Source organism: Trachurus japonicus, unplaced genomic scaffold (assembly GCF_045865225.1).
Source record: "Trachurus japonicus isolate A0001 unplaced genomic scaffold, Traja_1.0 AP030359.1".
NCBI classification, from domain to species: Eukaryota; Metazoa; Chordata; class Actinopteri; order Carangiformes; family Carangidae; genus Trachurus; species Trachurus japonicus.
In genome coordinates, this window is record NW_028220492.1 from 34,413 (window position 1) to 49,178 (window position 14,766).

The 14,766-nt window shown below is 48.5% G+C and overlaps 1 protein-coding gene across 1 annotated transcript; it reads left to right on the forward strand.

The window, feature by feature from the left end:
• Positions 1 to 5,472: 5,472 nt before the first annotated feature.
• Positions 5,473 to 13,462, forward strand: LOC146960443 (protein NYNRIN-like). The gene is made up of 3 exons (XM_085772376.1): positions 5,473 to 5,825; positions 8,953 to 10,860; positions 13,273 to 13,462. Exons 1-3 carry the CDS (start codon positions 5,656 to 5,658, stop codon positions 13,460 to 13,462), a joined length of 2,268 nt encoding a protein of 755 aa, XP_085628502.1. The 5' UTR covers positions 5,473 to 5,655.
• The last annotated feature ends 1,304 nt before the right edge of the window (positions 13,463 to 14,766 follow it).

The window sequence follows — 14,766 nt, forward strand, 5'->3', positions numbered from 1 at the left end:
CCCTACAGTCAGATTATATAGATATTAAAAGAGACTTCTCATTAAGTTTCAACTGCAGTAACACTTGCTGATGTCTAATGTGAGCATCATCATAGTGGAACTGCTCGAGAATAACTAATTACATCTGCTAAATATAGATGATTACCACATCAGAATTTGATCTTATTTAATAAGCATGAGGAGACAGTTTGGGTAATGTTGAGATCACAAAATAGTTATTTTGTGATCAAGATCAATCAAATCATAATTACCACTAGCACTCCTAGACTTTCATAAAAATGTAAATGACGCAGAGGACTATACTCTGTGGGGCTCGATGATTGAGACAGACAAAAAAAAACACAAGTTTGCATTAGAGGGAGCACAGTGATTGGCTGATCGAGCACTTACGGCAGAAAAAGTTCAACCAGATTCATTCCTTCTTTGTTTTTGGTCACCCCACCTCGATACCCGCTGGATGACCTGCCTTGATGCTCCTCAACTGCCTGCAGAGGAGAAGTCTGTGAACATGACAAGAAAAATATTCTTTGTTTTGGAACAGTGAGGACTCGGCCCTGTGGTTTAGGCTTCACCAGAAGAGCTACTACCAGGGCACCTCAGGCTTTCAATCAAAGCTGAAGTGTTGAAGCAAGCACATATTTTATTCCAATATTTTGGCTCCAGACTAAAGCCGCCCAAACACTTAAACAGATCAAGGTCAGTTTACTTGACATGCAGAGTACTGCTCAGGTTCTGTAGGACGTACAAGCTTTGAATGCATTAATAACCCAGAGACCTCCTCTTGTGCAAACATGGATCCTTTCAGTCTCCTTTCAGACATCCACACACAAAATATGTCAAAATCTGGAGTGGAAAATAGACAAATTCTGTCCAGTGATAATAAAAAAAAAATTTTAAAAAATAGAAGCGAGACTGAGGCAGGCTCTTCAGTGATCAATGAGCTATTTCACATTATCATGTGTGTGGATGAAGCCAGAGTGGCTTTGGATTACTGCCAGACCGTGGCCTTAGCATCCACTGAAACTGAATATATCAGAAATTACTTAACACTATGGCTATCGTAACCAAAGATGCTAAATCATGTGCTGCCAATAAAGTTGATTTGAATGTGGTGAGGACATTGAGCCCATCAGGCAGGAGTGCTCATACTGTTCTGGTTCTGCGTATGTTAAAAGTCAGATTTGTTTTGTATGAACTCGTGATTCTTTCTCATGCCTGATAAAAGCTGCATTACCTTCACTTTCAATATCCATGATCACTAATTACACAAATTAGAATGAGCATGAGGATACTTTGATGCTTTGGCTATGTGTCATCAGTCATGCCCTGGGTGACAGGTAACTAATGTATTGTCCAAACAGCAAATTGTGCAAGATCCAATTAAAGCAGAAATAAGCGATCCGGTGGTTTTGGCTAACTTCCTGTCAGCAGATGGAGTTAGCAGTCCCCGCCCTCGTCCCTACGTCACCACATTCACGCACATCCCTTGGATGCACACACAGAGAGGACCGCCCCTTTATGCCGTTCTCTCTCCTCATTGGATAAAGGTTGTAGGATACAAGGAAAGTTTTCTTCTCGGCTTCCAGCAGAGCAGAGTGACTGACAGACCCGTGTTTCAGACCAAACACTCTATATAAGTGATTGCTGTCGGAAGATAGAACTATTTAAGACTTATATTAACACAAACATTCCGCTTACTTCTGCTTTAATGATTATCATTTCAATGAAACTGCAGTTTAGTTTTGTTCTCAGTTCCAGAAAAAAAACAACAATACAATACAAACGAAGAACAATAGAGATACACAGCAACAAAAAAATAGAGATAGACTGTGACAATACAGATACAAATGCAAAGCTACAACAATACAAATAAACAGCGATAGAATATAGTAAATATCCAGAAGGAATAATATTTGTTGGGACCTGACCATGTGCTCTGATTAGAACAATAGGGAGGCCTACATGTCCCTCCAAAAGCCTGAGCCAGAGTTGGCTGACCGTTTGAAGACGGCGCCACTGACCCCGTGATTCACACCTAGGTGCGAACCTGAGTTTTGAATCAAAACAAAGCGCGGACATTGGCCAAAGCCAGGCACTCTCAGCAGGGGCCCTGATGACGCCATTCAGGTAATAAAAGGCCGCTGCACGGCTCTATCAGTGCTTTTCCAGTGCACCAGTTACAGTAGAGACCATCTCCACAACCTGGACGCCGAAGGGAGCACTTCTTCAGACGTTTGACTTTCTCCACTTTAAAACCTAGGTCACAGTCTTCAACTCGCAGGACGAGCCCATAGACTGTTGTTGTTTTTTGTTTTTCCCCCTTTTTCTTTTTTTTTCTTTTTTTCATCTCCTCGCACCGTACGCCACTGAGCAATCAGCTGATCGTACGCTCCAGGAGGACAAGCGCGCCGACTCAAGCAGAGTTAAACAGGAGACTCGTCTTCCACTCGTGATCTTCCTGCTGCCGCCGAGGAACTCATCACATCGCCGCCGCCAGAAACGCACGGCTCGGACCGCATCAATCAGCTCAGAAACGCGCTGCGGAGCTCTGAAGCGGATCCCCCTTTTCGTTCCTAAAACTCCGGAGGACCGGAGCAACCAAAGTAAGAGGCTTATGTCTGGGCAGAGACACTTAGAATAGCGTGTAATTTGAATGCTTGTGTATTTTGAAATACGTGTTGAATATTGATTTGCGAACGCATATCTGTTGTCGGTCGTCTACCGTGATCAGTTAATAAATCAATACCACTCGCAAAGAATCAATAACCAACCACGTGGACCCCGGTCTGCTGGCTCTGTTATTGTGTAGTGATATTGATATTATCAACTGTGGTGACGACCTCCCCTTTTGATCTGTCCCTCCTCTCTCCTTTCTTCTCGCATCACACACACACACACACACACATACACACATACATTATCCCACACATTAAAGCCGCCTTTAGGCGTGATAGTTGAGCTCGAGTTGTTACCCTGAGTTTCCCCAGGTAACACGTGAGACTCAAGGGCCTCTTCCCCTCAGCCCTTTGTTCACGTCACACGTGTTCTTGCGCCTAGTCGCCATTGTGGTGCCGGTGAGTGTGCACACCATCACTCCACCCCCCCCCTTGGCTTCTACAAGACACGTCACTCACGTGACTCCACCGCCATCTTCTATCTCTCGCTCCTCCCTCTCTCTCTCACTCTTTCTCCCTCTCTCTCTCTCCACACCTACACACACACACACACACACACACACACACACACACACACACCATTGCTGCTGCGTTGGTTACTGCTGCTGTTGTGATTTTGATTGCCATGGTTACGTTTACCCATCGCTATTGCCATTAGTTTTTGTGTGTTACCTATTATAATTAATAACCCTTGTGTGCCTTTATAATCGAATTATAATAATTTACTCTAGGTAATGTTATTGTAAGATAATTATTACTGTGAATAAACCCTGTTATAATTTAATCTGTCGTTGTTTGTGATTATTGTGATTATTGTGATATTTGCTGGATTCATAACAGTCAGTGCTCGAACTTAAACCCTTTTTCTAACCTTTTGAGACTGAATTCTGGTTTTATCAATTTGGTCATTGGTCCCTGGTGACAGGGTGGTGCCCCGAGGTTTACTACTTGTAGTAACATTTCTAAATATTAATGATTATTCCCATAATCATTAATATTAATTGCCAATAACCAAATTGATCCTACTAGTGCACAACATAATTGGTGCCCCGAGGTTTACTACTTGTAGTAACATTTCTAAATATTAATGATTATTCCCATAATCATTAATATTAATTGCCAATAACCAAATTGATCCTACTAGTGCACAACATAATTGGTGCCCCCGTGTGAGGCTGTTTTATTCCAGCTGTGTCACAATAGTAACACAATAATCCAATAGTGACAATTTTGATAATTTTGTTCACAATTTGAATTTTTTTTGCAATTTTATAATAATTTATAATACACCAGATATTATAGTGATTATAATAGTTGTGGTTAAAATACAAAGTGTAATCTAAATCCATCAGGTTACTAATTATTAATTACTTGTACACTACATTAGTGGTTCTACTGTAGTTGGGATTGCATTTAAACCTTTCAGAAGTTAGTTACATCGTAACAGAACACTGACAGTGTTCTCCGCTTTTTATTTCTCCTGTATTTGTGATTCCTGCATTTCAAAGCACGCTAACTATTAATCAACTCACAGAGGTACCGAGCCGCCGTGCCACCTCTGCTGAAATAAGTGAACTTTGCACATCATTGATAGTGTTATAGTTTGGTAAGCCACAGGTGAAAGCCCACCTGTGCACCCCGTGGAATTTGAACATTTGCTTAGCAAGCGGTGTTGATTTAAGGTATCGTTCTCTTTTGCAGCAAACGCAAAATGAGCAACAAAGGTTCCCATGCCCCCGGAGCTAAGAGCTCCGAGGAGGCGTACGACCCGGAGCTGCAGAACGCGGTCGCTGGCCTGATGAGGCTATCCACTGACGAGTTAGATGACCTGAATACCTACTCTGTCAGCTTATGCAATGAAAAGATTCGTGAATTAATTGCATACATAAATAACCCGACCGGTGAGACCCGCACCATTCCACAGGTGCTCGGTCAATTAACGCTGCTTTACGACCGTAAAGCCGAATTACAAGCTGCAGAGCATAGTGAACAGCTTGAAGCGTTGCAAACCAGCTATCAAGCTGAGCAACTGGCTAACTCGCTCCTGAAGGACGAGTTCAAACGAGCGGCAGTGTGCTTGACAAAAGCGCAGGAGGACAAAGAGGACCTCCGTCAAGACTGTCAGGAGTTGCAGCTTCGACTCCAGGCCGCAAAATGTGAAGCGGGCACAACGATTAGAGAAGCTCAGAGTCACAGAACGTCAGGCGCCGACCTGCTTGATTCTGATTCTGAGCCAGAGACAGACCCTGGCCCCAAGGACACAGGTAAGCAAAAACCCACAGAGCCCTCAGTGGACGAGCTGCGGGCTGAGCTCGTAATTTCCCAAGCACGGGAAGCAGCCTTACGTAGGGAGCTTGACAATGTCCGACAAACCACACCAACTGGCCGGAGGATAGACAACAGAGAACCAACGTTCCCTGAAACTGTGTCTGGTTATACCACACTTGATCAGTACCCTCCTTCGGTGACCTATGATAAGAGCATAGAAGCGCCTTATCCACAGGGCGCATCCCAATCCGTTCGCCAACGCTCCTTTACTCCTTCTGAGGGGAGAAGAACATCCACTTCGATAAGACCTCGGCATCACCCCCAGCTTTTGAGCGAAGATCGGGACTTTGAGCCCTCACTTGGTGATGAGTCATATGCATGGCGTGGCCCACGCCCTCACCTTGAGTTCACTCCACAGGTTCGCCATGCATCGCGAAAGGAGGGGACCCGCTCTTCTTATCCTGAGACAAGGTACCAGCAAACCTCAGAGGATTCCGATGATGCCGGCCCCCACCGGGAACAAGGCATGCGCACCCGTCAGCTTGAGTCCCTAGCAAGGGACATAGAGCGCTTTGACCCTGGAAACCGGGAGTCAACGATCGAGGACTATCTGAGAGAGGTAGAACGCTGCCTCCTCGACTTACCCCACGCGTCTGCCAGAGAGAAGCTCCGCCTAATCTGGAAGACCACGTCTAGGAGCGTCCATGTCTTCATGGAGACACTCCCGCCGGCAATCAGAGACCGCTACTTAGCGCTCTGTCAAGCTCTGCGGGAGGAGTACTCCCAGTTCACTGATCAGGCTTCAGCCACTCTTGGTGCCTTTGCTATCATGCAGAAGAAACTTGAGCCACCAAAAGAATATTATAGGCGTCTTCGGGCGGCGTACTTTCAAGGGCGCAACGCGCCTGGCTTAGAAGAAGATCATGCTTTCAAGTCCCTTTTCCTCCATAACCTACACGAAAGTATACGTTATGATGTGACTATGCACTGTCGTGCTAGCAATCTGACCATGCAGGAGATTAGGAGGTATGCGCAGCTAGCATGGGAAACTCGCGTGCGCCCAGGTAGGACACCGGACCACGGTGCCAGAGTCTTGGAGATACAGGCACCGAAGCATGCAGAGTTGACACTCGAAGGCCACGAGAAGCCTCGTATTAACACACATGCCCGGTCAAATCCCCAACCCCGGCAACCGTTCCGCCAACAGGGCGGGCGCCAGAACCAAAGGAATGATGGCCCTAATCGCTTCCAGAATCAGGGAAAACCACGACAACCCGACTCCTTTCAAACAAATAGGAAAGTCTGGTTTGAACAAAACCACAAGCAGGGTGGGAGATTTGGCGATAGGACCCCAAACTCTTTCAAAAATGAGAACTACCAACAGCAAAGCATGGAAGACTTCATTCGGAAGTGCGTGACCGAGACAATGCGGGGAATGGACAGGTCCAGCCACCTGCCAACCCAACCAGAGTCACCAAAAAAGCCTGATGCCAAACAGCCATCGGCATGACTAGACCAGGCGCCCTCTTCCCCCACCGCCAAAGTTTACTTTGTGGGTTGGGGAAGAGGACCAACAGGATCCAGGGCACTCCCTGAGCTCCCTGCACACACAACTGACAGACACCCTGCTCCCCTGACCTTTTTAGGCGACCTGGTCCGCAACGGTAACGCTCGCCGCATATATACGTCGGTAGTAATGGGAGGCTGCATCAGCTCCCTTGCTCTACTCGACTCTGGTTCTGAGATAAGTCTCATAAATTCTGACTTGTTTGCAGAGGTCGCCAGAGCAATGCTCTCCCTTGGCAAACCACCTTCCATTGAAACTTGCAATGTTAGCATCACCAGCTACACACAAGACAAGTCACCCATCACCCAGCGGGTGTGGATTAGCATAACATTTCAGGAAATGACTTTGGTACACCCCTTGTACATCTGTGCCATCGACACAGAACCCCTGCTGGTTGGTCAAGATCTGTTGGACCGCTTGGTTCCTCTCATCGACTGTCATCAAGGACACATCTGGGCTCAGGTCGAGGTTCCCATACCCCTCCAGTCTTCCTTAGGCCCATTGGTTCACGACAGACACGTCGCCTCCATCCAAACCACTGACAGCTCCTTGCCAGTGCTTTCACCTTTCCCAGCCCTCAAGTCCAACACTCTTGACAACCAAACCCTTTCGTGTAACCATGAGTCATTCCTGTGCTCCTTGAAGAATGAAAATGCATCCTTGTACTGCCCCTGGGTAGATGGAGGCGTCTACTTGGATAACGTCCTGGTCCCAGATGCATTGGTGGCGCTCTGGTCGGAGAAATCCGCCGTGAGCCAAACCATGTATGAATCCTTATGCCAACGGGAACTCCCCCCGACTTTCGTGCAGCGCAGTCACCGTCTTCTCTCAGCAGGATCCCCACAAACTCCTTTAAAAGCCATAGGAGTGTGTATCCTCTCGGTGAGGATTGGGAAACGACAACTTAATCACTTCGTGAGTGTCGTCCCAAAACTCCAACCAGCATTCCTTGTGGGAGCCGACCTCTTGGTCAGACTTGGCGGCCGGTTGGACACAGTCAACCAGGTCCTGTGGTCCCAGAGCAATGCAGAGAACCATCCTCTGACTGCCGACCCACAACACATGCGGTCTGGGCAGACCATCCCACAAGCCTGTCAGGTAGCGAGTGAGGTCAACGTCACCGTTCCGCCGCGGACGGCTGGCGCCCCCATCCGACTTATCATCCTTAAAGGACAAAGAATACCTGGCTCACAGGCGTTCTTCCAACCTTTACCCCATTTCTGGGAGCTGAACCTAACGGTCTGCGGCACGCCACTCCTTGAATCGGTCCACTTACTTGCTTGTCCAAAACTCAACACACGTCCCGGTTCAAATACCGGCCCAACAACCTTTAGGGATGTTGGTCGATAGTTCTTTCCATGACTTCGAACTCACCGTACCCGTGATAGGGGAGCTGCCCCCATCCCTAACTACGGACCATCCTTCTAACGTCCTTCTCACTTTCCCGACCAGGATGATCACTGTGGCACGCGATGAGTTATTACCTGATGACATCATCTGTGGCGCCACTCTTGAAAACAAAGGTGATATGGTGGTATACTCACTCACTACTCAACCTGAAGACACTGCCCCGAGTGGCAATGAAGAAGCCCGCTCCCTCTCGGGAGAACCTCACCCAGGCTTTGAGTCAGAAATAGAGCAACAGCTCTCAAAAGCTGACGCTCTCACAACAGAAGAGCAGAAAGAAGCCCTCCGAAGGCTATTTCGTGAGTTTTACCCCATGTTCTCCAGAGATTCTAATGACTGTGGGGTCACCGACCTCCACACGGTGCGTATCCCGACTGATCCAAGCGCACCGCCAACCTTTGTACGCCAATATAAGATCCCTTTAGCAGCGTATGAGTCCATCCAGGAGATACTTGACACGCTCCTGAAAAAGGAGATCATCAGGGAGTGTAACTCCACTTACAACTCCCCCATCTGGCCGGTGTTAAAACCCACCGGAAAATGGCGTCTGACCATCGACTATAGACCACTGAATAAACAGGTCCCACTTTCTCGCTGGCCCATGATCCACCTTGACCAGGAGCTGGCCAAGGTCAAAGGGGCCAGTTTCTTCTCCACCGTGGACATCTCAAATGGTTTCTGGACCATGAGGGTCGATCCCACCGACCAATACAAGTTGGCTTTCTCCTTTGGCAACCGCCAGTACACTTGGAACCGCTGCCCATTCGGGTATGCTAACTCGCCAGCAGAGTTTAACATCTTTCTCCACAAGGCGATGAGTGACGCCGCTGCCCGCGGGAACCTCATCTATGTGGATGACATCCTTATGAGGAGCCAGACCTTTGAGAAACATCTGGAGGAGCTCCGTCATGTGTTGTCACAGCTTTCTGCGGCTGGAGCCAAACTGGCAATTGCCAAGGGACAGTGGTGTCGTACTAAGGTCCAATACGTGGGTCTGACTGTTGGTCCGGACGGCATTGAACCTCAGTCAAGCAGGGTTCAAGCTGTTCAAAACATCAAAGCCCCCTCGAACATTTCAGAACTCAGGAGCTTTCTGGGGGTCTGTAACTACTCTCGGCAGTTCATCGCGGACTACGCCGAGATAGCCAGACCACTCACTGAGCTTCTTCGGAAAGATCAGCCCTTTGAATGGGGAGAACCCCAAGAACAGTCCTTCCGGCAAATGAAGGAAAAACTTAGTTCTGCTCCGTGTCTGGCCTACCCAGACAAAGATAAAGAATTCCATCTTGAGGCTGGTTTTTCCCTCCAGTCTCTGAGCGCTGCGCTGACCCAACAGTACGACACCGACAAACGCGTCGTCGCCTTCGCCAGCAGACCCCTTAGCAGTGTGGAGATTAAGTTCTCTGACTGTGAAAAGGCACTCCTGGCAACAATCTGGGCTGTGGAACACTTCCGCAGCTACATTGGAGGTCAGAAGGTAATTATTGACACTTGTCACCAACCGGTGACGTTTCTAAACAGCCAGAGGTTGAGAGAGGGGCGTGTGTCAAACAGCCGCATCGCCTCATGGATGATGGCCTTACAAGGTTATGACATTGAGGTGAAATATGCCCAAAATCAAAAGATGGCACTAGGCCGGGGCTTGGCTGAATGTCAACATTGTAACGGTGAGGAACAATCAAGCGTGTCGCCTCTACCTGCTGTCACCCCATCACTTCCCTCAAACCACAGATATTTTGAAGAAAATGTCTGCCAAAACCTCCCGTGGGTCTTTGTGGACGGGTGCTCGTTCCACCATGCAAGTCAACTCCAAGCGGGGGTCGGTATTTTCTGGGTCAATCGTACCGTCCATGAACCTGACCACTACCAATTAGGCCCCAAAACTAGTCAATATGCAGAAGTCGCCGCTATCCTCATCACCCTCCAGCAAGCGGCGAAGCTGGCCGTAACACAACTAGTAATCTGCTCTGACTCCAACTACGCCCGCCATAGTTTTGTCTCTCATTTCCCCATGTGGAAAGTGAATGGTATGAAAAATGCCAGAAACAAGGAGGTCAAACACTCTGAACTCTTCCTGGCCTGTGACCGACTTGTGACGGACCGAGGTATGGTGGTGTACTGGAAAAAGGTGAAAGGTCACTCTCAAACCTCAGGTCCGGACAAAGACGGAAACGACGAAGCCGACCGCCTAGCCAAGTTAGGTGCAGAGCAGGGTACGCCATGGGAGTTTCAGAGTGAGTGGCTTCCGACCTCTCAGACTTGTGTGGTAAACGCTGTTACTCGTCGACAGGCTAGGGAACAACGCAAAAACCCCCAGGTTGGCGAACAGACGTTGCACCTGGGCCGAAAACCTGGAGATGCAGATCTGGTCTCCATGCAGGAACAGGACCCGTCTATCCAAATCATTCGACAGGTTGTGACGAACTCACCCCCACAGGGAACCCCACCTGCCGCAGTCAATGAACCTAAAGAGGTGCAAGCTCTCCGTAAGGCCTTACCACACTTAAGGCTGGAGAGAGATTTGCTGGTGTATAGTCATAACGGGCAGGGACAGATGAGATGGGTCGTCCCGACTAACCATAGGGGGGTGATGCTATCTCACGCCCATGACGCACCTGTTGGCGGCCACCGTGGCTACAAAGCCACCCTTGACACCCTTCAGCAGGTTGTATACTGGCCATCAATGGTTCACGACACCAAAGCATATGTACAGGGGTGCCTCACTTGTTGCCAATTTCAGCCGACCCAACCCTTAAACCGAGCGCCGCTCCAGGGAAGGGGGGTCACTTTTCCATGGTCCAACATCCAAGTTGATTGGATCGGACCAGTCCCCAAATCCTCCAGAGGTAACAAATACCTCCTTACGGTCACCTGTGCATTCACCAAGTGGGTGGAATGCCTTCCTGCACCAAACGACACGGCCGTCACGACTGCCATCCTGCTGCTGAACCACGTGTTCAGTCGCTGGGGACTTCCTTTGTCTGTTGACTCAGACCGCGGTACTCACTTCACTTCCAGTGTCATGACCGCCCTCTATGGCATCCTGGGTGTTGAAGTGAAATTCCATATTTCACACCATCCCCAATCATCTGGTCAAGTTGAGCGAGCCAACCGTACCATTGTTCACATGCTAAAGAAGTATGTGAGCAGCAATGGTAAGGATTGGGACGTGAAACTTCCATTGGTACTGATGGCCATCAGAGCCACTCCGCACCGCACGACAGGGGTCACACCCTTCGAAATGATGACTGGGCGACAAATGACACTCCCACTGCACCTCTTGTACCACCCGGAGGATGTCAGTGTGGCCACCGCTTACACCGCACATCAGTACATATCCGATCTGCGTGAACACCTTCAGGCCACATTTGCATTCGCCCAGGGAAACCTGGAAGCCAGTGCAAAAGGGTCAAAATCCTACTACGATAAGAAAACCTCCAACCGTGAATATGAAGTAGGCGACAAGATCTTTTATTTTCAGTTCATCCAACCGGCAGGAACCCCTCGGAAATTCCTTCCCCGTTGGTCAGGCCCCTTCGAGGTGGTAGGAAAGCTGTCCCCAGTAGCCTATCGTATCAGAATCTCGAAACCCAGGCGGCCTCCAGTGTACAAATGGGTCCATGCCAACCAGATTAAGCCCTATAAGCCGTCCAACATCTCAGGAGTTGCAGCGGTCCCCTCCCCAACGAGGGGGGAACCGCCTCAACCCCAGAGCAATGAGGACGCAGACTAATGACAAATAGAATAGCTGCATGCCCCCCACTCACCCATTGGCATGCACTAACTCCCTAAATACGTCAACCCATCTCCCCATAATAATTAAAGCCTGTCTGTTTCAGGATGAACTTCCTTTGGATCCTTGGCCTCCTCCTCCGCCTGCCAGTCTCCCAAACAATTGAGTTGTTTGAACCCGGTCCCCCAACTGGCATCGTCCTCCAAAACACCCCTGGACTCCTGATCACTCGTTGCAGCCTCTACACCCAGAGGGTCTATGTGCGCCTAGACCCCTGGGATGTTTATCGTAAACACATTCGTCTACCCCCACGTCTGACTGAGGGAAGGCTGAGCGGACTCCAGACCCAAGACACAATTGAGCATGCTAAACAGACAACTGTAAACATTCTTGAACAGTTGCAAAAATTCTTAGTTACTGAGGAAGACCTCAGCGGTAACAAAAGACCCAAGAGGTTTCTCGGTGGTTTAATTGCTGCAGCATCAGCTATTGGTTCCTTATTCTCGATCGGTGTCTCAGCCACAAACTCTATTAGTATCGGTGCGTTACGTAAACATCTAAACGAACTCGATGAGGAAATGCCAGAGATCCAACAGAAACTTCTCCTCCAACAAGGACAACTGCGAAACCTAGATCAAACGGTTAAGGGTACCATCCTAACCGTTAACCTCCACTCTGCCATACTCAACAATACCTTGCATGCTATAGAAAACCTAAAAGAAGTAGTGAGAGAAGACATCACGTACGTACGGGTCATCAGAGACCTCATGCAGGACCTCATCAGAGAGGTCAGTTCCTCCGTGAATAGCTTAAGTGGAGGGAGAATTCCAGCCTACCTGGTCTCCTTAGACCTCGTGAAAACGGATCCTCCAATCGGCTACTCCCACTGTTGTACGTACTTCTCAGGTGCACCTTGCATTTAACCTAGGAAGCGCAATCCCAATTTCTGTAGATCCTCAGAATTTAGAGATTTGCTTTGTTTTAAACCTACCTGTCATTGAACGGCAAAACGTGTACAGGTTGAAATCGGTTTTGAACGTCGGTTTTTGGCAGCACGACACACATGTGCGCCTTGAAACACCATCCATACTAGCCTATCATGATGAGGACCCTTCACTCTACCTCATCCCAAACCTAAATGCATGCACCAAAACTAAGGACATCCACTGGGTCTGCCCAAGCAACCCATTCATTAGAGATGTAAATAAATACCTCTGTGGCCTCAGAGCCGACTCCCCAGAACAGAAATGCCAAGGCAGTATGTCCCCAAAGACAGAGGAAGTTGAGACAAGAGTAGAGCGAGCTGGTAACCGGTGGCTTGTCAACACAGCTGCCACCGAAGCCCTGTTAACCTATGACCGCCATGATACTGCCACTAAGTTGACCCTACCAAATCAAACTATGTTTTTGAAGGTTCCCCAAGGAGCCACGGTCCACATTGATGATGTCGTTCTTCACCACCTTGACTCTGAGCGTCATGAAGTAGACATCGAGATCCTTGATGCATTCAAGGGTCATAACCTCAGTATTGATATCTCCCTACACCAGCAGCTCCTGGTTGAAGGGACCAAAGTGGTCAAGTTCAGCTTAAAACCAGCAGGACTCACCACCTCATTTGCTAGGCATGGGAGCCAGTCTCCACCCTACGTGGAGAACCCCATTAGCTTGGTCGCTCTCGGGCTCTTACTTAGTGGTTGGATCATCACGGCTATTGCAGCTCACGTAATGTATAAGTACATTCAGAAACTCCAGGCTAAACTGGATTTGCTCCTCTTCATCACACCACCTCCCAACACAAAACCAACTCACTGAACACAAGCTACCTCTCCTCACTCATCCTATCTTTCCCCTTTTCCTTTCTCTCCTTTCACCTTGTGTTTGTTTTTGTTTTGTTTTTTCTTCGATATGAGTTTGATTATGTGTTGATGTAATCATTTACTAGTTTGTCAGTACTATTTAGACGTCTCTGCCTAGACCATGCCTCGGCTCTGCCCAGACATGATAGCCTCTATGTACCCTGAGCTGTGAACTTTTAACCCCACCTATACACCAAACAGGATAGGAAAAGACCGCAAGGATTACCGCCTTCAACACATGGACTACTCGACCCTAAAGTTGCTCTAAAGACTGTGGCCAGCACCCCATTCTTCAGATCAAAGGGGGGATGTTGGGACCTGACCATGTGCTCTGATTAGAACAATAGGGAGGCCTACATGTCCCTCCAAAAGCCTGAGCCAGAGTTGGCTGACCGTTTGAAGACGGCGCCACTGACCCCGTGATTCACACCTAGGTGCAAACCTGAGTTTTGAATCAAAACAAAGCGCGGACATTGGCCAAAGCCAGGCACTCTCAGCAGGGGCCCTGATGACGCCATTCAGGTAATAAAAGGCCGCTGCACGGCTCTATCAGTGCTTTTCCAGTGCACCAGTTACAGTAGAGACCATCTCCACAACCTGGACGCCGAAGGGAGCACTTCTTCAGACGTTTGACTTTCTCCACTTTAAAACCTAGGTCACAGTCTTCAACTCGCAGGACGAGCCCATAGACTGTTGTTGTTTTTTTTGTTTTTCCCCCTTTTTCTTTTTTTTTCTTTTTTTTCATCTCCTCGCACCGTACGCCACTGAGCAATCAGCTGATCGTACGCTCCAGGAGGACAAGCGCGCCGACTCAAGCAGAGTTAAACAGGAGACTCGTCTTCCACTCGTGATCTTCCTGCTGCCGCCGAGGAACTCATCACATCGCCGCCGCCAGAAACGCACGGCTCGGACCGCATCAATCAGCTCAGAAACGCGCTGCGGAGCTCTGAAGCGGATCCCCCTTTTCGTTCCTAAAACTCCGGAGGACCGGAGCAACCAAAGTAAGAGGCTTATGTCTGGGCAGAGACACTTAGAATAGCGTGTAATTTGAATGCTTGTGTATTTTGAAATACGTGTTGAATATTGATTTGCGAACGCATATCTGTTGTCGGTCGTCTACCGTGATCAGTTAATAAATCAATACCACTCGCAAAGAATCAATAACCAACCACGTGGACCCCGGTCTGCTGGCTCTGTTATTGTGTAGTGATATTGATATTATCAACTGTGGTGACGACCTCCCCTTTTGATCTGTCCCTC